The sequence below is a fragment of the Electrona antarctica genome (assembly GCF_951216825.1).
Source record: "Electrona antarctica genome assembly, chromosome: 23".
Taxonomy (NCBI): domain Eukaryota; kingdom Metazoa; phylum Chordata; class Actinopteri; order Myctophiformes; family Myctophidae; genus Electrona; species Electrona antarctica.
In genome coordinates, this window is record NC_136804.1 from 8,584,859 (window position 1) to 8,609,114 (window position 24,256).

The 24,256-nt window shown below is 44.0% G+C and overlaps 2 protein-coding genes across 2 annotated transcripts in view; one reads left to right on the top strand and one right to left on the bottom strand.

The window, feature by feature from the left end:
- tnni4a (troponin I4a) overlaps nt 1-24,256 on the top strand; it is a 99,314-nt gene that overhangs the window by 43,312 nt on the left and 31,746 nt on the right. The window lies entirely within an intron of this gene.
- On the bottom strand, nt 3,429-4,172 carry LOC306916353 (CTD nuclear envelope phosphatase 1A-like; the record flags this gene model as incomplete). The annotated part of the gene is made up of 1 exon (XM_079494187.1): nt 3,429-4,172. One exon carries the CDS (start codon nt 4,170-4,172, stop codon nt 3,429-3,431), a length of 744 nt encoding a protein of 247 aa, XP_079350313.1.

Genomic DNA, 24,256 nt, shown 5'->3' on the forward strand with positions numbered 1-24,256 from the left:
TGCGCTAGACCCCTGGCCCTGGGAGATGTAGTGCCACACCTACCATCAGCTCCCTGTACTTGCTGCACCCAAGACGTGCTACTCACACATTGAGTTGGCGGTGCCCGAGATCGAACCTGTGGTTCGATGGTTTGAACTTGTGGTTCAAAGGCTCTATACCGACTGAGCTACCCGTACATTTTTGATATTTTAGGCACTTGTTGGTTTGATTGTTAATCCATTAATGACTTATATCCTATTTTATACTACAGCTATTTGACAATTGTCAATCTACAATGGGGCGCTTGCAGATCCGTTATGTTTTAAGGTTGCCAAATTTAGAAAAATTGTAGTAGCCTACTTTTCTTCTGGTGCTGTAAGTATATTTTGACGCCAATAGGCTACTTATGTATACCTTTACTTAAGTAAAAGGTTGAATACAGGCCTGAGTAAGTAACTGATTTCAGTGCCAGGGTCCACCGTTTGAATTATACACAGGGAGAGCTAGAGTACACAATCTAAGCCACAAACAGTGCCCTTGTTAAAGGGTAAATCCACACTGGATCACACTGCTGTTGCAGAGAGAGAGAGAGCTCCAGTCCATTGTAATGCCAACACATGATGAAGAGATTTGGTGTAGAGCAAAATATAAGCGGACCAAGTGTAGAGCCCTGGGGGACACGTGCTGTTCAACTATAGGGTTTAAGCGGGTAACAAGATATTGTTCAGGACGCATGCAGACGGCCAGTTGAACCAAACTAGTGAAAAGGCATGTAAAAAACGGAAAAGGGAAGGCTGAAAATTTGGATTGAAATAGAAAACTAAGAAATTAAGTTCCAAGCCCTGTTATATAACATTTGGATGGTATGGAAAACAAGATGTCCACATGGCGTCCAGATTGAATAATTGTTGTACATTAACTGACGAGTCAATTTGTAACTTTACATGGTAAATGGTGCATTTATATAGCACTCTTATCCAAAGCATGTTACATGTACAATATTATTGTGCATTACATTCACCCATTCGTACACGCATACGGTACATACACCGATGGTGGAGGAAAACCATGCAAGGCACCAACATGCGCATCAGGAACAATAAGGGGTTCAGCGACAGATGTATCATATGAGTGACTGACTGTCGTACGGAGCCACCTGCAGATACATCTTGTTTATTTTTGGACCACAATGCTTATATGAAACGATTTGAAGATGACCCCATTGTCATTCTCCATAGAGAAATTACTTCCGTGAACCAGGCAGAACCATGGGGATGAGCGAGTGACGTCAGCACTTCGTCGCTCTATACCCCTAAGCCACTATATAGGCCTGCAGACTCGGGGCCGATGCACGTCGAGAAAGATGCAAGATGCAATCCCATTGCACTTGTTGTCAGAGTAGACGTTGTATAGGGGATCCCTCATGTCATCTTAAACTGCTGAAGTCGTGTTGATGATGTGGGTGGCCGTCATACTGATGACACACGTTGATGGCTAAATATACAGACATATACAGCAAGATGTGTACATGGCACTGTAGACTAATAGATCGAGTTCTAATGTGGATGGTACATTGGTACCACTTATTTATTATTGGTGCACTGGCACAAATGTGACGCAAAGCCCGGGAGAGAGAGAGAGAGAGAGAGAGACACACACACACACACACACACACACACTTTCATGTGGGCATCGCTTCCTGTAGTTAGTCATTCAACTAATTTGAGTGATCCGTGTCAGCCGATAATCATACGGAAACACAACCTGACAGAAATCATAAAGGGGTCATAGTGATGTCCATAATTGACTCAAACCCCTTTCCCCGACAATATCCTTGGGAGACTTGTGGTATAGGGATAGTGTGACGAATCTGACGATTGTGGCCATTTATACCTGACTATAGATTCTACAAATGTCTTCTAAATCATGAAAAACCATGTTTCTATGTCAGTGGTTCTCAAACTATTTAATGTCAAGGACCCCAGAAATTATATGAAATTGGCCACCGACCCCAATCTGAAAATATGTAGTTCCAGGGACCTCACCAGAAGCAAAGATTTGAGTTAGAAACGTTCGCTCTGAAAGAATATATATTCCAACTTTGTGACACATTTTCCAAAAATAGCAGGTCTACAAGCTTGTAGCGCGGCACTCGGTGCCGCGCTACGAGCTTGTAGATCTGCTATTTTCCAATAGCTAAAGTATAACATAATGCTTAAAACACCAAAAGGGGCTCCCGTCCAGAATGGGTTAAAAAAGATGTACATATAAGGCTGCACAGGTTGTTGTGCCACGATGTCCAGAGTGATGCCTGCATGTGGATGGTATAATGAGAACGCAAAGAGTCCCTTGCATCACATCGAGAGCCTCTGTCGGGTGGAAACCTCATATTTCAGGATTCAAATTAAATATCACACTCGTGTGAAGTGAGGGGCGCTCACGTTTATCATCATACACCATCATACATCGTCACATTCCGTGCTCAGCCAATCAAATCATCACATTCCGTGCTACGCGGACACACAGACACACAAAGCTGTGCATATAGGAGGGGGGCTAGCGGCCCTCAACAAGTATCAGAAATATATACGTCAAAACAACATTTAGATCTTGCAGATCCGCTATTGTCAATACTTTGTACTTAAAATGGTTTCTGGCTGGTAGCAACGATAATCCGTTCTAGTGAAGTAAAAAAACGTAACGCAGTAATTCACCCAAGACCCAACAAATTGACATTGTTGGGTTGTGTGCGGGTTCGTCTAAAAAGGGGTTGGCCATATATCTTCCACTGCCCAGTTGGCTTTGTGGGATTTACGAGAGTGAAACAAGGAGTTAGTTCTCTGTTGACATACTGACATAGTGCTGCCGAACGACGCAGGAGCGCAAAGCACCAACAAACCGGCCAGATGCATGGAGAACCTGCATGTCTGGAAGCGAGGATGGAGGGCTCGTCTGAGGACGACCTAGAGATAGAGATGATGCAACGTTCGAGATATGGCAAGGGGTCGAGAGGAAATCATGAGAGAAATGTCTTGACTTGCAGAGAAGCTCCATTTAGTTTATTGGGGGAAAACGTTGCAAATGAAGAATGAAGAAAAAGAACGGCTTGGCCCACCAGTAGTTTAATATAGGCTCAAGTACTATTCATCCTATATTAGCTAGGCCAGTGGTTCTCAAAGTGGGGTCAGCTGAACCACACGCGGGTCCTTGAGGGGTCTCCACTGAATTATTGATAGTTGGGTGTTACACTCACACCCAGGAATTTATGTATAGACCCAAAATGCAGGAAAACAGCCACAGGGACATGAGGGCATGGGGCACGCTTCTGGGAACAGCGCGTGACAGTTAGGAACCAACATGGACCCTTAGGGATATTGAATAGAGGCTTCTAAAGGGGTTGGTGGTTCGGTGGTGTGGAAATGGAGGCCAGAGTGGAAGCCATCCCAATTCAGCCAATCGCCAAAGCCCGTATCTGGGTGCGATTTCGACAGAGGACGGAGCGGACGTCGGCCGAGAACCTCAGTGAGTCCAGCGTCGGCAGCAAGTTAAGAAGCGCCGTGTCGCCGGCCTCGCCGACCCAGGATTTGATGGGTATGGCGTTGTCCGGCTGGCTGCGATATGCTCTGGGCGAATTGTCCAGGATGACAATACTGGAGAGGTCGTCGTGTACTATGGACAGATCCTTGATATAGCTACCGCGATCCAGCGTGCAATGCTGCCTGTAGTACCGGCGTTTCAGAATGTCCCTGTTGTTGTCGAGCCGGTCCGCGACCGCCGATCCGTAGACCTCCATGCTGGCCGTGAACACGACCAGCTCGTACCAGCGGCTCACCACCTCTAAAAAGAAGTCGACGTGCGGCCGCTTGTGCACGCAGAATCGAACCGGGTGCTTGCTGTCGGTGACAAACTGGAGGATGAAATCCGGCAGCTGTGGTCTCACTTTGGGCTGGGCGACGACGCCTTCGGGGTAGGAGTGGATGAGTGTCTCGTCCAGGTCCAGAACGAGGATCTTCCTCTTCTTGGCGGCGGCGAGTCTGTCGTCTCCGGACGTGGGCGACGGAGGCAACGGGTCGTGCCGCCGCGGCCCGTAGCGGAACATGGACGTCCGCAGGTGCTTCTTGAGCATGTACAGGACGAAGCCCCATATCGTGGATGTTATGCCTATGCCGAGCAGCGTGCAAGTCTTCAGCATGACCCGAGCGGGTATTCGATTTACAAGTAACGTGCTTGCTTGTGCTAACTCGGTCCCTCTGTGGGGACGGCAAAACCCTCTAGTGTTCCTCTCGTGTGAAGATTCAGATGAGGAGGCCAGTCGGACGTCCGCATAGCTCGCCGCTGCTCTGCACACTTGTGGCCCGATCATCTCTCATGTCGCACCTCTTACCACATCCAGTCGGTGATGTCATGGATCTGACCACACCCATTCAGTGATGTCACGTTGTGACATCACGGGCTGGGTGGGGTCAGAGCTGTGATCACTTGATTCCATGGGTGCGTGACAAATACTGTATGTAACCCTAAATAAAGTATGATGAGGCATATTAAGACCTGATAAGATAAGGTAAACCTATCCCGGGTAAGAGTCAATAACCAAACCAATATAAGAAAAGGTAATTGTAGTAAAAAAAAATCACACCCGTGTCAAGTGAGGGGCACTCTTATCTTACAACATCGAGGAGGGAATTCTAAAAACAATACAAAAAACAATGTATCAAGGTGTAAAACATGAAACCGCTGCTTTGTACATAGGGTTTATAGCCAAGGCTAATTTGCAACCCCAGTCCCTTGTTAGGCCTTTCTGTAAAAATATGATCTACCTATACTAAAAACAATCGTTTACAAAAAATATGTGCAAATGCATCGTCTAATAATATACTATACTAATACTATTCAATTATGAATTGAAGGGGCAAAACCATACCTATATTAGATTGTTATCACCATGAAACTTCCCCAGTTGATTACTTACACAGTTACACGAAGACAATGATTTGTTGTGTTACAAATTTTACACCTTTTAAATATGCAAATGAGGCATTATATAGGAAATTATGCAAAAAGCTACTATGTGGAAGGGTTATATATTAATTTACTTATATTGATCGTATAAATAATTTAATTTAGGTATAGTTTTGCCCATTCAATTGATAATTAACGTTCCAATTTTGGAGTTCTGGCTCATGGACTAAGAACCAAAAAGAACTGAACCGGTGGAAAAGGGGTCTGAGAGTGTACCAAATGAACACTGTGCACCTGTATGTTCCCACAGGGACAGAACACATGGACAGAAACACTGGTCTAGAATGGGCCAGGTCCTAGTGGGCCTGTTATGTCAGGAGGCGCTGGATCATGTTCATTGCCTGCCCTATCTGTCCAAGAGCTACTCAAGCAAAACCCAGGCCCACACATGTCTGTAGTTTGCTCCAGAGTCCAGACACTTATTGATCAGAAAAAGCAGACTTGTGTACACCTGTGGCCTGGCTAACCTGCTCTGTCTTGTGTGTGCGTGTGCGTGTGCGTGTGCGTGTGCGTGTGCGTGTGTGTGTGTGTGTGTGTGTGTGCGTGTGCGTGTGCGTGTGCGTGCGTGCGTGCGTGCGTGCGTGCGTGCGTGCGTGCGTGCGCATGCGCGCAACCAGCGATGTGGCATTATTTTTGCTGTGGAAGTTTAAAAGAAAATCCATTCCACTCCCCACACACACCTTCTCTAAACGACAGCTCCCATCACCTGTGGCAATCACACTTTTATTACTGCCCCGCTTCGTTTGTGTGCTCAAACTATTTTAATTAGCTCGGAGTTAATTGGTGCAGAGGGATCGTCACGGAGCACCGGACCTGTGGGCAAGTTTAGGCACTTTTCTGACAGTTTACAAATAGGGCTTACATCAGATGGCGGGGTGGGGAGGTTATAGCCTGCGGCAGACAAACGAACCGGCACGTTGCAAGTGGGTGGTTTTGGAAACACACAGTGGTGGAAGACGTACTCACATGTTTTACTTAAGGTAAAAGTACCAATACCACAATGTAGAAAGACTGTTGCAAGTAAAAGTTTCGTATTCAAAGTTTACTTGAGTAAAAGTACAAAAGTAGTGGTGTCAAAATGTACTTAAAGTACCAAAAGTAAAAGTTTGCATTATGTAGAATGTCAAGTTTTGAAAATGTTGTAAAAATATTTTGAAAATAGCAGGTCTACAAGCTAACGTGTCGCCATGTGAGCGTATACCAAAGTTTACCGTAAGTGTGTAATTAACTAAAGATTTAAATTAAAATTTGGGGGCGTAAAACTACAATGTCAGCCTCTGAGATGTAGTGGAGTAAAAATATTGACAATACATACAGTATATAGTTACTTTACACCAGTGGAAACGCTCTGTTCCAATGTGACGTTGCAATGGGTGGTGGTAGTCTATGCAGAGACTATGTTTCAGGAAATATAGCTATAAAAGGACGGTGTACTATGGAGCCCCTGAATGGCCATGCATTCAAAATATATTTTATCTCGTCCGTACAAGCTAATATCTCGTCCGTACAAGATATTATCTTGTCCGTAAAAGATATTATCTTGTACGGACAAGATAATATCTTGTACGGACGAGATATTATCTTGTACGGACAAGATCAAATGCATGGCCATTCAGGGGCTCCGTAGTGTTCCAATGGATCCATCCAATAGTTATTTGGTCAAAAGCTCTTAACTTAATATTTGGTTGGTTGGTTGGTTGGTTCAAAACCCCACAGACCAACCCTAGAAAATAGGGCATGAACTTAAAAAACAAACAAACAAAAACAAAAAAACATTTGGAGTTTGGACACAATATTCTGCCCGAGAGTTGACAACAAGCGCCTGTCTTGTCTCTTTTTCTTTTTCTTCTTCTCCTCTCTCAAAACCATGTTGCTTGCTCTTGCTCTCTCTCTCTCTCTCTCTCTCTCTCTCTCTGACAGGCAAGCCTGTCATTTCTCCTATATGTGCCATGTGTATGTCAGCCAGTTAAAGGAGTGCAGGAGGGTGCGCGCAGGGGTTCGGTTCAGAGAGGGGGTGGATAGATTCAGATTTTCACCCCTGACAGTTTCACGAAGACAAGTTATTTGTGAGCGTTTTATCAGCGCCTGTCACATTGGACACACGGCGCGGTTTATCTGCAAGCGGTCACATATCTAGAGAAGTGTGACAGGGATGAGTCTGTCAGATGGGCACGCACACACACACACGCACACACACACACACACACACACACACACACACACACACACACACACACACACACACACACACACTCTGAAACAGTGCCACGCATAGATGCCAAGTGCAGAGTATAAACGCTTAATAACTTTTAACCCAATCGTATACGACCACAATGCCTATTTCTCGTTCTACTATTCTTGTGGGAGACATTTGGCCCTCGCAAGTATAGTAACACAGGCACACGCACGCACACATCCAGCCCGTCACAAGCGCGCACACTCATCAATCCTATTGAGCGGCCGGCCTGCATCCCTGCCAACATTATGTAGAGATGAGAGATGATGGATCTTTGGTGGCTGAATATAAACAGAGCTCAGCGTTAATATTCTCTCTGGGGTCCCTTGGTTTTATTCACTGCACTCACTCCCTTTATAGTGGGCGCCGTCGGTCCGCCCTCAACGCTCGTAAAAAAGGTTCCGAGGCTGGAACGTTTGAACAGAACACAGGCCATAGTAAAAAATATATACAGTGTGTATATATACTGTAATAAAGTTATTACGAAGGTGTTTCAACTTCCCTGGACCATTGGTTCTCAAAGTGTCAAGTGTCAATGTCGAGGACCCCCAGAATTATCCGTATTTGGCCGCGGACCCCTAACTGAAAATATGTTGTTCGAGGGACCCCCCAGAAACAAAGATTTGACTTAACTCAATGGGTGCCAAGGACTTATTTAACTTCTTTTTCATGATGTCCTGGAGTGCCAAGGATGTGTTTTTCAACATGGTAAAAAAAATGAAAAATGAAAATGAAAAAAGATATATATGGTGGCGGTCTGGGACTTTTGGCGCCCCCTGGTGGCGGTGAATGTTAAAAAACATTCGATGTGAAAGCATAATATTATATTCAAAGATTTGCGCCACATTTTTTGTTTAAACTAGCAGACCTCTCGCCAGAAACGTTTACATGTCGGGAGCGACGCGGTACAAAGTCACAAATGACATTCTAACTTTGGATGGCTGAAGATCCACCAAGGATTCTGACCTATGGAGGTTTGAAAATCCTCCTTTGAACCAAGGGGCCAGTGAGGCACTCCAACGTTGAAGCACTGGGCCCTAGTGGTAAGAGGAGGGACTACAGGCGGACCTGTGGATTCATGACCGGGAAACCCCGTGCAGCTGGGCTTTAACATTGAGCGCTCGGTTGCACTTCCGCATTGGACCACCAAAATGTGGTGGTCCAATGCGGAAGTAGACGTTTTGAGACGGTCCTTCCGGGTTCTTCAAAACGCCACTGAGCAACTTCCACTGACATGAATAGCGGGGGGGGGGGGGGGGGGGGGGGGGGGCGGAGCTTCGCGCCAGATCAGTCTCTATCCTTTTAATACTCTATGCTTTGAACCGAGGTAAATGAGAGAAGTTGTAAAGATCCCATAGCTGGTGTTGACGGAGGCGTTGCATAGCAACCGGATCAATGTTAAAAGCTACCGTGGGGCTCAACCCTGCATGTACAATTATAATTTAGTAGGCTATAGTAGGGGGGGATTAATTTCTCCCAAAAAAGAAATTGCATTATGAAGATACAAGTGTTACGCCTCAGCCTAGGGGAACCGAGACGAAACATAAGGTGTGGCAAAACGACCTTCCCAGCTCCCAAGAACCGCCGTCCAAAATAGTTTACTTTTCGATATTTTCTTTATTCTCCTCAGGATTGGGTTACAAAACTCCATGATCGAGTGGAGGACTGATTTGAACAACAAAACCAAACTATACAGAAAAAGGGAATTCCTGCTTACACCCAAATTAAAAACAAAATACAATTGCTATCGTCCCTTAGCAGAAAACAAAGCCCAAACAATATAACGAAAAATCTTCCCCCCCTCCCTCCCATTAGCTGAGAGCCCTATTCAATAGCGGAAACACTTGGCGTATGGCTGAGTTAGAGTCGGACTGTTATCTTTACCTACATGTTGATTCAAGTGCAGTGCTGCAATGATTTGATTAAAGGCTACATACTGTATCTGTTCGGCTTCACATGCACAAATGGCTACACAGGTAACAAAATAAAGGAACGGAGGAGTTGCGAGTCAGGATGGAGCGGGTTTGCTGCCGCCACCTCTCTGACAGTCTTTTAAAGTTAAATGGTAACTGGTGCATTTATATAGAGCCTTTATCCAAGGCGCATTACATTCACCCATTCACACACACACTGATGCCGGAGGTAACCATGCAATGCACCAACCTGCTCATTGGGAGCAATTCACCCTTTGTCAAGTCCCGCCCGTGGTTGTGCCCCTCTTCGCACCCATTGGTTGCCGTTTCGATGGTTTCTCTCCATCCACCACCATTGAAATAAGGTGTTTTTCAGTTGCTTTGTATTGATATTCTGTACGTTCAATTCTTATTTTAAACTTGGTGTCAGTAAAAAGGAACATCACAGGTGCCGCATGGTGACTGAGCATATCATGTTTGTTTTTAGTTTTTTCCAAAAAATATGTTTTTGCAAATTCAACATAAACAGGGCGGAACATGGCAGAAAGAGCCTGTTGGTTAGTCAGTCAGGGACCAATCAGAAGGCTGACAAAGGGTGAATTAGGGGTTCACAGTCTTACGCAATAAGGACACTTTGACACTAACTCTGGGGGAGCCCAGGTTCGTATATTGGCAACCTTGAATTGCGGTTACCATCCGGCTACTGTACCCTTGAGCCACTGCCGCCTGATCTACGTGATGCGATAATGTGCATTATCGCATCATGTTCTTGATCTGCTATTTTCTCTGCTTTTGTGCAATACTCCAGTACAATATAATTAAGTAGTATAGGGGGGATTAATTTCCTCCCAAAAATAAATTGCATTATGAAGATACACGGTTTAAACAATAGTTTAATGCAGGTTCATTGTGTTATTGAAGCTTTTACTTAACACCTTTTGTGCTAAGGAATCAAGGAAGCACCATGGGGTGCCAATGACGTGTATACTGTAGGTGTCTTTAGGTCATTTTTAATGATATCAAACGGCTATCAAATCGCTCTTTTTTTATGCCATTCCTTCTTCAGCGATGCACACTGCCGTTCACTTCCTTGTTTGCGGCCCTAAATCTACGGCGTTCCATGGTTTTGATCAAAATGGCAATGTTCTGTCTTCATTTTCTTCAACCTAGCAACTCATTTGGAATATAAACGCTTAGAGAGACTTTAAGATGTGACAGCGCGAGGTAGTATAGCGGAAGATTGCGCCTCCCGGACCGTCCCGGTTGCTTTCTCCCAGGCCCTACGGCAGCGTTGGCAATGTTTGCCCACAGAGGTCGCCCAACTGTCAAGAGGGTTGAGCTGCAGTGAGTTTGACCTCTCCCTGGTGCCACCAGCTCTCTGTATGCCAATTACCGGGCAGGCGTAGTAAATTGAACTAATCATCGTTGATTAAGTACGGACTCCGGGGGCTGGCAATGTGGCAACAACCAAAGGTCATTCTTCGTAATGCGAAATGACGTCGCGTCGAGGCAGAGGCAAATAGGGACAGTCACTGTGCATCATTCATCCAGATATGACCGACTCGGTGGCGGAAGTTAGCCATGCGCGGTCAGCGCACGTCAGCGCACGCCTCTGAACAAGCGGTATATCCTGTCTGTGAAAAGCTTATAGAAAGATATGAAAAGCTTTTATTTTATTTTGTATTTATTTTTGCTGCAAGCTCCTTTCTGCCATGCACTTCTATGGTAAAGTCTTTCTGAAATGCACTTCTATGATAAAGCCTTTGTGAAATGCACTTCTATGGTCAAGTCTTTCTGAAATGCACTTCTATGATAAAGCCTTTCTGAAATGCACTTTTATGGTAAGTGAAGTCTTTCTGAAATGCACTTCTATGATAAAGCCTTTCTGCCATGCATTTCTAAAGGTGCGCTGGAGCGTTCCTTTTCCCAGATCCTCCTGGCTCTGTCTGACAACACGGGCGGGCAGTTATGACCTGGCTGTGTATTTTTACCACAGCCACGAGGAGTCCGTTGTGCTAATGACACAGATGCCATGCACACACACACACACACACACACACACACACACACACACACACACACACACACACACACACACACACACACCAGCAGTACTCTAGTCTAAAGTGACTGGTGTCTGTCTCATTTCTCTCCAAAAGCCCTTGAATTTGATAGAATATTACTGTCATTATTTCACACATCAATATTCATACTGTATATATTGAATATTCATACATTGGGAGGTTAGTTGATTCTATTAAAAAAAAAGTATAGCTTAACTGATTCATGCATAATTCTGTCCCCCACCCCACCTCTCCGCCCCTGCCTGCTGTCATCGGGGTGAGGTGTGTGTGTGTGTGTGTGGGGGGGGGGGGGGGGGGGGATGAAGACCTTGCACTCGGCTCGGCAGTCAAACGTCAAACAGATGCTGGTGGAATCCTAAGCAGACAGCAGACTGCATGGCTGGGAAATGCGCTGCTTATCAATATGCCATGTATTACTTTCTTTGGCTGCTTTGGCGGAGGGGTTTCTGTTGAGATGGAAAGAGCAGGGGATTCTCTCCCCTCCCCTGCCCTGCCCTCCCTTTACTGTGCCTCATTAAAAACGGCTGGGTGATGCCGCCTCGTTTCGTCATCTGTCGAAACGGCAACGCTGGGGAATTGCCGGGTCCACTTCGATTACTATACGTGACTTTGGCCATGTTGTCTTCTGTTTAATGTTGCTTGTAAATATTGGCATAGTTGCAGGTTGCAGTTTTTGGCGGGCTTGTTTCAAAACTGTAGTTGCTTATTTGGACTTCTTTCCTGATGTTGTTTAAACGAGTGTCATGCATTTGGTACCCCCCCCCCCCCCCCCCCCCCCAAATTAACAAATGTATTTGTCCTCAATCCCGATCTGAAAATGATTTGTGCCAGGGAGCCCGGATACCAGATTTGTGGTGTTAGAATGTTTCAAAAATCTCTATTCAACATCTGGCCTCGCCCTAGTCGCTGCTTTTGGCCTTGTTTTCATAGACCGTCTCCTGGTTGCTTATTTCCAGTGGTGAACAGTAAAAGTACATTTAAGTACGTTTTGAGGTATTTGTACTTTCAGAATCAGAATCAGAATCACTTTATTTGTCATTTTCCTATGTACTTGCCTACAAAAGAACATGAAATACCGTTTCCCCTCAGTTATTGGCAGTGCAACATAAAACATAGAGCCTATTTAAAAAACACAAGCTAAAAACTAAAACAAAACATGGACAAACATTTAAAAAGAGCCCCAGTATGTATGATGACGTGCAATTCATATGGAAAAGTTAAGAGTTACCAACACCACGCACAACCTATAAATAAATAAAGTGGCATGGTGCTATCCTTAAAAACAAAACGTTACCAGCACCGTTTTGTGCTGTTGTGCATCCATTTTTTGTTCAGTTCAGTCCAACGCTTCATTCAGTTTTGCCGGGGGAGGGGGGAGAGGCGCAGTTCGTTTACGAGCCTCACTGCACTTGGGAAAAAACTGTTTTTCATCCTAGTTGTCCTTGCCCTAATACTCCTGTACCTTTTCCCTGAGGGTAGGAGCATAAACAGGCCGTGGGAGGGATGATGGGGGTCCCCAATGATGCTGGTGGCTCTTCTGGCACAGCACTCTTTATAGAGCACCGGAACAGAGGCACCAATGATCCTCCCAGCTGTCTTCACCACCCGATTCAGCTGGTATTGTTCCTGTGCCTTGAGGCTGCCGAACCAAGAGGTGAAGCTGTAGGTCAGGATTGACTCAATGGTGCCCCTGTAGAAGGTGGTGAGGAGGGGAGTGGGAAGGCCCGCCTTCTTTAGCCTCCGGAGGGGGTAAAGTCTCTGCTGAGCCTTCTTGATGATGGCCGTGGTGTTGATCGTGGAGGTCAGATCATCTGCCAAATGCACCCCTAGGAACTTGATACTATTGACCCTTTCCACAGGGGCACCACCGATGGTCAGTGGTGTATGATGGCAGCCGCTGGCTCTCCTCCTAAAATCAACCACCATCTCCTTTGTTTTGTCCACATTCAGAAAGAGGTTGTGTGAACTGCACCACACTGTAAGTAGATCCACCTCCTTCCTATAGTCAGACTCATCATTTTTGCTAATGAGCCCCACCACAGTAGTGTCATCCGCAAACTTGAGGATGTGATTACTGCCAAATTTGGCAGTGCAGCAGGGGGCTCAGGACACAGCCCTGAGGCGATCCTGTGCTCACTGTGATGGTCCCAGATGTTTGGCCGTCGACTTTGACTCTCTGTTGCCTCTGAGACAGGAAGTTGAGGATCCAGGTGCAGGTGTGCCATGGTCCACATTCAGCAGCCGCAGCTTTTCCACCAACTGTTGTGGAATGATGGTGTTAAATGCTGAGCTAAAATCAATGAACAGGAGCCTGGCGTAGGTGTTCTCCTTCTCCAGATGGGACAAGGTGAGGTGGAGTGCAGTTGAGACGGCGCCATCTGTGGAGCGATTGGCTCTGTATGCAAGCTGTAGTGGATCCAGGTCTGCAGGCAGGCTGCTCTTGATGTGTTGTACAGTTGGAGGCCATCGATATTGTCCTTTTCTTTTTGCTGAGGTTTGCGTGATCTGCGCAAAAGGACAGTTAACCCATTTTGGGCGGGAACCCCTTTTGGTGTTTTAAACATTATGTTATAATTTAGCTATTGAAAAATAGCAGATCTACAAGCTCATAGCGCGCCACCGAGTGGCGCGCTACGAGCTTGTAGGTCTGCTTTTTTTGAAAAATCGTGAAAATATTTATTTCAGAAAACTGGAGGATTTAGAAGGATTTTTTAAAATTTTGAGGTCAGGCCTAAATGGGTCAAATGATGAGGGACAATATCGGTGGCACCCAACTGTAGGACAAGCCGCTCAAAACACTTCATCACCACAGGTTGGAAGTCATTTAGACCAGTTGGGTTTGGCTTTTTAGGCACTGGCACGATACTTTACTTGAGTACTTCCAATTTCCAGTATTTTTACAGTTTTACTTATACTCCACTACATCTCGGAGCCAAAAATGTTTCTTCGTTGGCTCTGAGACGCATCGTGACGCATTGTGAGCTTGTAGATCTGCTATTTTCAAAAGATTTTGTACACATTTTGAACTTGTGAAATGGGATATTCTGCAATATGAGTACTTATACTTTTAGTACTTGTACATTGATACTGAAACTCTTTCTAATATTATATTATCAATCTTTAACTCAATTTGAGTGTTCAGCGTTTTTTTGTTTACCAAAGACCATATATTTAGGTTTTTTTCAGATTAAGTGATAATTTATTTAAACCATATTTTCAATTTGTCCAGTTGTGACCACCTCTAAAAGCTGCTGGATGTTCTTTTCAGAGCAGAAGATATTAGTGTCGTCAGCAAATATGACACATTTCATGATGCTTGATACCTTACATATATCATTAATGTATAATATGAATCATTTTGGCCCTAATAAGACCCCTGTTAACAAGTTAACAACCACTCTAGCGAATCATAGGGCTATTTATAAAACTATGGAATACTTGCAGCAACTTAAATTCTACTCAAATTCACATTAACATTACTAAATGTACCCTTGAGCCATACCATGCCATGCCATGCCATGCCATGCCATACCATGCCATGCCATACCATACCATACCATACCAAATGTATGTATATAGCACATTTAAATAACAACAAAGTTGTACCAAAGTGCTTTACAATAAAAACAAAAAAACAACATCACACTATTTCATTTAAAAACATACAACATACACAGTGCCACTTTAAACATAAAAAACAACTCATGCTGTGCATGGAAATGTCAAAGAATAAAGATAAAACTTGAGGCGTGATTTAAACACCTGAAGGGTGGGGGCTTATTGTCTTATGTGTAGAGGCAGCTCATTCCAGAGCTTGAGAGATTCCACTGCAAAAGCCTGGTTCCCTCTGAGCTTCAGCCTGGTTTATTATATCTATACAGTGAATGAACAGGAGATTTTTAGTGTCGTCAGCAATTATGACACATTTCATGATGCTTGATACCTTACATATATCATTAATGTATAATATGAATCATTTTGGCCCTAATAAGACCCCTGTTAACAAGTTAACAACCACTCTAGCGAATCATAGGGCTATTTATAAAACTATGTAATACTTGCAGCAACTTAAATTCTACTCAAATTCACATTAACATTACTAAATGTACCCTTGAGCCATACCATACCATGCCATGCCATGCCATGCCATGCCATGCCATGCCATGCCATGCCATACCATACCATACCATACCACGTGTATGTATATAGCACATTTAAATAACAACAAAGTTGTACCAAAGTGCTTTACAATAAAAACAAAAAAACAACATCACACTATTTCATTTAAAAACATACAACATACACAGTGCCACTTTAAACATAAAAAAACAACTCATGCTGTGCTTGGAAATGTCAAAGAATAATGATAAAACTTGAGGTGTGATTTAAACACCTGAAGGGTGGGGGCTTATTGTCTTATGTGCAGAGGCAGCTCATTCCAGAGCTTGAGAGATGCCACTGCAAAAGCCTGGTTCCCTCTGAGCTTCAGCCTGGTTTATTATATCTATACAGTAAATGAACAGGAGATTTTTAGTGATTTTTTACTGTGGGTTTTTAGCCTGTGTAGTGCAGGGGTTCTCAACCCGTGGGTCGCGACCCCTCGGGGGGTCGCCAAATTATTTTGGGGGGTCCCCAAAATATTTTCAAAAAAAAAAAAAAAAAAAAAAAAATCACGATTTTTCAAAAATAGCAGACCTACAAGTTCATAGCGCGCCACTCGGTGGCGCGCTATGAGCTTGTAGATCTGCTATTTTTCAATAGCTAAATTATAACAATGCTTAAAACACCAAAAGGGGTTCCCGCCCAAAATGGTTTAAGGTTATTGTAGCAGTCAATTTATATTGGGGGTGGGGGGTGGGGGTGGGGGGGGCGGGGGGGGGGGGGGGGTCCCGAGACGTTGCCAAAGCATTTTCGGGGGTCCCCGGCCAAAAACGTTGAGAACCCCTGGTGTAGTGTGTAGTGCTGTTGCTCAGGCTCGGAGAGGGATCGTTTGGAGATCTTACGTCTAACGACTGAAAATACCAATTTGCTGCACCACAGTCGAAGTGAAGTCCAGTATTTACCGCAGAGCTGCTAAATTGCGCTGGCTGGACCCAAGAGAAATATTTGGATTTATAGGTTTTCCTTTCTAAATCGGATGAGAGAAAGTTGGCCTTGCTACCACCGCACGGCAGTGGTGGAAGACATATTCATATTTGTTATGTAAAAGTACCTATACACACAATAACAGTATTTTCCTTAAGGCAAAGTAAAAGTATTATCGTCAAATTAAGCAGCAAAAGTAAAACTACTCATTATGCCGAATTGCCCCATTTCAGAATCGTATCATTTTATTTGATTATATATTGATGATTGATCAACCACTTGAGCACTGTTTTTTACTTAGCTATCTGAACATAGCAGACTACAAGCTCACAATATGTCCCATTGTGATGCATTGTGAGCTTGTAGATCTTCTATTTTTGAGATGTAGTGGAGTGGAATTGTAATCAAGTTAATTTGAACTACTCAAGTAAAGTAATAGCACATTGAAATTGTAATTAAAATATTAAATACAGTAGCCTACTTGAGTAAATATGCACTTGGTAGCTTTCCGCAACTGTCGCACGGTACCATGTCTGTAATTTGTTTCCTTTCACTTACCACAACAAGACCGTTCAATTAAGTCAATATCAGACTGTCAGAACAATTACCCGATTTGTTCTTCACAATATTGTCGAACGCACCCTAATCCATTTATTATATCTTTGGCCATTAACTTCTCGCAAACAACAATAAGCTCATTCAGGCATCAATTTGTGTGCTTCCGTTCCGGGACCCAAATGTTTGCAAAGCTACTTACCAACACTTCAGGGAACGCCAAGCTCTCCTTGTTTATATAGTAAAAGACGAGGGTATGGCAGAAATAAGATTTGAATAAGCATTGAATCTACATGTGGAGAGATGATCCAGGGAACTGTGCTGATTCTACTTGCAATTTCAGGACCCTGTCTCCTTACTATGATGGGACACTGTGATTATCACTTTTACAAATGTGTCATCAAACAAGGATGGAGCGCTCAGGTGGCGCGGTGGCAAAGTACCTGCCCACCACCACCACCGGAGCCTAGGGCTCTATTTTCATCCATGCTAAACCCCTTATCCCTAAACTACTTTGCCTTTTTTTTTTTTTTTGCTATTTTGAAAAACATTTTTTAATAGTTAAAATAGCCAATCTACAAGCTCACAACGTGTCAATGTAGATTGGCTATTTTAACTATTCAAAATGATTTTCAAAATAGTAAAAAAGGCAAAGTAGTTACGGATAAGGGGTTCAGCATGGACGGAAATAGAGCCCCCTGAATCAGGAAATTGAAGGTCACACAGAAGAACAAAATGAACTGCAGTCCCCTGCAGATGTCGCCATTTCCCCTCCTGCTGCCTGCAAAAGAATTTACATTCCATTCAAATGAATGAGGGTTTGGCCAGACTTTACACTTGATTTCCACTTGATTTTGACTTAAATATTTATCCCACGATTTTGTAACCAAATTTTTCACCCGGTGCCAATGCCTAAGCTAAACTGTCATCTGGTGCTACTACTCTCCCTCTGCCAACCTGGGGAGAGCCCCGAACTGAGCTCATGCTTCCTTCAATGCATGAGGAGTGAGCAGGCGCTTCTTATCACCTGACTAGGGGAGGCAGTATCTAGACCAGGATTACCTACCCTGGGGGACACGGGGAGAACATGCAAAGTCCACACATGAGACAGACACCAGTCACTTTAGACTAGAGTAGTGTGTGTGTGTGTGTGTGTGTGTGTGTGTGTGTGTGTGTGTGTGTGTGTGTGTGTGTGTGTGTGTGTGTGTGTGTGTGTGTGTGTGTGTGTGTGTGTGTGTGTGTGTGTGTGTGTGTGTGTGTGTGTGTGTGTGTGTGTGTGTGTGTGTGTGTGTGTGTGAGATATGTTAATGCACTGTCAAATACTGTAGGTCTACATCTATTTTATGGTATCATATACTAGACATATCACCCTGTGCTCATATACTGTGCACAAATGTATTACATAAATCTTTGTGTTTGAACACAAAATGCATTTTGAGAACCCCCAAATTTTGCGGCCCCTCCACACACAATCATTCTACAGTTGTGGCCCCCGGCCTAATCTAGTTGAATACCCCTGACCTAGGGTATGGCCACTGATGACGCGGAGGAGAGAACACGTCCCCAATGCCCACAGCGTCCCCAGTGGGAATTGAACCCAGAACCTTCTAGCTGCGAGGTGACGGCGCTACCGACTGCGCCACCGCGCCCCCTTTAGGACATATTTTCATAAATACTTTGTTATCAATAGCTAGTTTAAAGTTTTTTCAACAACCAGTGGGGGCTCCTCCCTGGCAGGTGAGCCAGTAGGGCACGATAGCAGTGACAACACAGAAATCTGTGCGGGGAAGAATCAATTAAATGTCATAGCGACAAGATGGGGTCCCCAGACTTTACTCATCGGATGCACTGTGTGCTACTGTATTGACAGGACTTACCACGACGTGTTGTCACTGTAATTCTTCAAACTTGGCATGGGACCTAAACACTGTCTCTCCCAAAGACGGTGCACAGCCGTGAGATGCCTGTTTTGTTCATTAGCTCGCAATGTTTTGACAGCCTGGTGACAAATTGCTGGAAAAGGCTGACTCATGCAGATGTGGTGCTGTACCTGCCTAATTACTCCTAGGAAAATACAATAAAAACTCCAACTTTCAACAAGAACTTGAGACAAGAGACTGTTCAAATGCACCCACAATTGTGTCATTGCGCTATCAAGTTCACTCATCCTGCAATGAATAAACACAAATAATTATGTATTTGCACACGCACACACAAAATGGCACTGCTGTGCTACCATGGCCAATAATATGCCAAATAGCTGGAGGCCAATTTTATATGTCTGTTTGCAATGACTAATACCCGTTGCAACATCACCCATATGCAGAATGCACCACAGTATGGGCTATTTGTCTCTAATAGCACCTCAAGGATATATCATACTGTACATTGTCGGGTGGCTTATGTCCATAAGTGTTACTTTTCAGGAAATGAATAATAAATAAAAACGTTGCTTTCAATTGATCCACATAAGCTCTAATAATGCTCTTTCTTTTGTCAAAAGGTTTATTAAAGCCACAATACAGACGCACTTGACGTGCACTTTGAAAATGTTTCATAATTATTAAGAAGTGAAAATAGCCAATCTAATGTACGAGTAACAAAGTAAGGCATCAATTTAAAAAAAAAAAAAAAAAAAAAACTAAAACAAAGTTGAAATATGAGATACAAGTTTTCTGCCCGACAACTATGATATTACTTCCACCCGGCAGGTTTCTGTTGATCCGACTCCATCACCCCCACCCACATCCACCCACATCCCGAATCATCTATACACGCTTCAAGGCTGCATGAGGAAATACACTAAGAAAAGAGTGGCTAGTGGTTAAAGTGTGCGTGCGTGCGTGCGTGCGTGCGTGCGTGCGTGCGTGCGTGCGTGCGTGCGTGCGTGCGTGCAGGGCTATTAAGCACGACAAGTAGGCCTATACTTCTAAGCTGCAGCTTTCAAAGTGGCTGTGTAGTGTGGAGCACAGATTCTCTACAAGGTTGAACATAATAAATGTTGAGAGAGAACAGACCGGGTCTGTGATAGTCTTCCCAGACTTTATTCTCTGCCATAACGGCCGGGGGGTGAGGGGGGGGGGGATAAAGGGCTTGTTTAATAGGCTGTTCTGTCAGAACTGAGCCATTGAAGCAGGACCGCAAAAGGTTCCTTGACACCGGATACAAAATAAAAATAAAAAGTCTTCGGATAGCTCTGGATCTGGAGCTTCACAAACTTTTCAGCACGAGATCCAAAAGATACATTTGATGTCAAACGTAGGAAAAAAACCCCAAAAAACAAAACATGAATGTATCACTTGGGTGGCGGGCCCTATTTGAAAGATTTTGAAAATAGATCAGTTAAAAATGCTGGATTCTGGGATTTGAACACTTTCAACATGGTGTCATTTTCATTCTATATTAAGATTGGCTAGAGTTATTATAGGGGCATGGTGGCACAGTCGGTAGCGCTGTCGCCTCACAGCTAGAAGGTACTGGGATCGTGGCATATCTTATTATTTCATTTTTATTTTTAGATTGGCTAGAGTTAGGACCGGCTGGTAGACCTCTGAAATCACACTCATTATTATAAGGAGTTGTCAGTGGCGGAAAACAACTCGGTACCGATCCAGGGAGATGACCACATGATCAGCCCCCCTTGCATGAACCTGACCCAGCCGTCGTAGAGATTCCACCATATGTTTAACATAATTCCAAAGTGTGTACATCGTTGTGTCTTGTGTGTTTGTCTATTGTACTTTACTAATTTATTTGAGAGGAACAGCATATTAATGAACAATGCAGTCCAATAGAGCAGAGGTTTCCAACCACTGGTACTAGTGGTAGTCGCCCAAAAAGACAAAAAGTGGAATGAAATAATTATATAACTACAGGTAGTTCTTCTGACCAAACAATTGGTTGAAAATGGCTATCCAGCCGTGCTGAAATGAGCATGACAGCACACCTAGCTGTTAATTGAAGATTTGAGAATGGACATATCATTAGAAATATCATCAGTTGTGCTGATTAGTGATTAGACAGAGTTTTGTCAGAGCAACAGCATTATTGGCTCAGGAATGGAACAAAAAGGGCAGGTATACGCGCCTCCTGTATTTGTTATAATAACATCAGTTATTATGGTGGAGAGACAAATATTGTCTGAGGTGGTACTTCAGTATGAAATGGTTGGGACACAATGCAATAGAGCACCGACGTCTGACGTCAATATTGGTAGAGGCCGCAAATCCACGGGTTCATGTACTTTTTATTTGCATTGTAATCCCCTTAGGGGGATTTTAGACCGCCTCATATAAGAACTGTGTTTGAAAAATAAACCTGTCATCCTGGCCGTTACACTCATATGGATAGTAAGAATCAACTGACTGAGAGAAAACGTTATTGTTACTGCTGCTGAATTAGTTACATTTTTGCTAGAAACAGACTGTATCATATATGAGTGGCTGACTGTGGCAAACGATACAGAGACACCTCCCTGACAATAACACCGAGACAGCTTGTTTATTTTTGGACCACAATGCTTATATGAAATGATTTTAAGATGACCCCATGTTATTCTCCATAGAGAAATTACTAAGTACTATTAATAAGTACAAGAAAGACAGTTTAATTAACATAAATGAAACTTTAATAGACTCATCTGTTTTAAGAACAGATTAAAAGATTGCAGCATTTAAATAATGCTAATACATTGCTGTGTGTGTGTGTGTGTGTGTGTGTGTGTGTGTGTGTGTGTGTGTGTGTGTGTGTGTGTGTGTGTGTGTGTGTGTGTGTGTGTGTGTGTGTGTGTGTGTGTGTGTGTGTGTGTGTGTGTGTGTGTGTGTGTGTGTGTGTGTGTGTGTGTGTGTGTGTGTGTGTGTGTGTGTGTGTGTGTGTGTGTGTGTGTGTGTGTGCGTGCGTGCGTGCGTGCGTGCGTGCGTGCGTGCGTACGCAGGGGTGAACCATGACCACCACGGCTGGTCCCCATGCCTCACCACAGCCAATTAAAAAACAGCTAATTATGTCAAAGTCCCCTGGCTTGACGCTGGACTGTGTGCTCTCAGATTGATAAGCCTTGCCGCCGCTGGTAGCTGTTCCTCGCTGTGTGGTGCCTCTTTTATATTTACACAATGACTTTCTCTTTTCTTTTCTTTCTTTGTTTAATTTTTTTCCCCCAAGGTTATGAGTTAATTAGCTTGGACCTTCCAGTGGTGGACAAAGTATATACTCATGTATAGAACATTTACACACAGACACCAAAACTAAAATTATAATCTGAAATCCACCTCCCACAAAAGGGAAATAGTAGATTCCAAGTTCAAAATCCCAAGAGACCCTTCATAGTAATATAGTGGAGTATGCTTAAAGCATATTATTTTTGTGAGAGAAATCAGCAACCAGGTATAGCCTAGGACAGGGGTTATTATCAAAAGAGTCACTTTTGGACCAAAAGATTATTACTATTCCATTTGGAGCCGCAAAATATGTTTGCTTTAATAAAGCAAACTTAGATTTGTTGTGATTTTTATGGTCTTTCAATATTACATTGTATTGTTTGCTAATTTCTCAAAGCAAATCAAGTATACCAGTAAGCCAGCAGCATTGGTGGTGAAAACAAACAAAGATGTCTTAGCATTAATCCATTCTTCATTTTCCTTCATTACATGTGTTTCTTATTTTTATCTTTGTGCAATATCAAAGTGAAAGAATAGCTTCATGCCTACTACAATATTAAATTATGATTAAAAGAAAAAGAAAACCTCTTATTCCTTTTCATACTTCTTTGCCGTAGCAACTGGGAGCCACGGGAGAGGGCCCATAAGAGCCACATGTGGCTCTAGAGCAGCAGGTTGCCTACCCCGGGCCTAGGGAATGAAGTTAGTAGTATAGGCCACATGACCACTTTAAACCTATACACCTGATATTTTAAAAAGAAAATCTTGAAAAAGTGAGATATTTGGAATATTTTTGAAACATTGTATGGGATTTTGGGGTCCGGCTCAACATGGTTTCAGATTGCAATCAATCAATCAATCAATCCATCAACCAATCAATGAACTTTATATGCATAGACTCAGGCGTCCATTAAAAACAAACAACCTAAGAAACTATCCAGCATGTGTATTTAAAATAGCAGGGTGTTTTTTCCAAACATACAGTACTGCATTCAATGGTACGATATAGTTGCATGTACATCCTCTCTTGCTCTCCCTTCCTCATCCACATCAGGGTTGGTCTGGATGTATAGCCAGGGATGTTCGCTCACATGTATCTTGACAGGCCGGGGGTGCAGCAGAGTGGCGGGTGGGGGGGGGGGGGGGGGGGTAGGTCAGCGTAGGTCAAGGGGTCGTGACAGCCCTGCTACAGAGCCATCGTACGCTGTCAGCGATCTGACCGTGGGCCCGCCCACGTCAATCCCCTTGACGATGTTATCAGTGCGCCGGGGGCCAGTGGAAGACCCGCCATGAGTCCACTCGTGTGGGCATGCAGTGCACGCATCTGTGCACCCGTGCATCCATCCTTCCTTCCGTGCCTCCAGTAAGGGCGAAATCCATATGGATTCTGCCCTCCCTCCGTGCTTGCGTGAGTGCTGGATGGCTGATTGTTGACACACTAACGGTTGGAGTGCTCCAATAAATAAAAATGGAAATCATTCAATATTAAAACGCTGGTGTGTGCTGATATTATGGATGGATGTGTATGGTGATATGGTCACAACATTCAATATAGTGCACGGTTCCACCGCACAAGCCTATTTTAGGCTGGCCCGGTGCATCTCGGGAGCAGGACTGGTATCGGGTAGAAGGAATGCACTGGAGCAGGACTGGTATCGGGTAGAAGGAATGCACTGGAGCAGGACTGGTATCGGGTAGAAGGAATGCACTGGAGCAGGACTGGTATCAGGTAGAAGGAATGCACTGGAGCAGGACTGGTATCAGGTAGAAGGAATGCACTGGAGCAGGACTGGTATCGGGTAGAAGGAATGCACTGGAGCAGGACTGGTATCGGGTAGAAGGAATGCACTGGAGCAGGACTGGTATCAGGTAGAAGGAATGCACTGGAGCAGACTCGGACACGTATAGCCCTTTATTTTTGCAGGGTGCAAGTCAAAACGAAGCGTTTCGATGTATCTGTAATATCTTCATCAGGGCAGGCGTGACATGACAGACAGACAGACAGACAGACAGACAGACAGACCAAGTGTGCATTCTTAATAATGCCCTGGCGTGCATCAACACATGTTGTTGTACCATATTATGGTACATTAGGTACGTACAAGGGAGAGGTTTCCACTGAACACCTTCTGCCAGGAAAGTAAACGTGGCCACGTTCTTCCTTGTGGCCAACTATCTTTCACTTTTTCACTTTTGCAACTATGCCAAACGAACAGTCTGACAGTCATTAG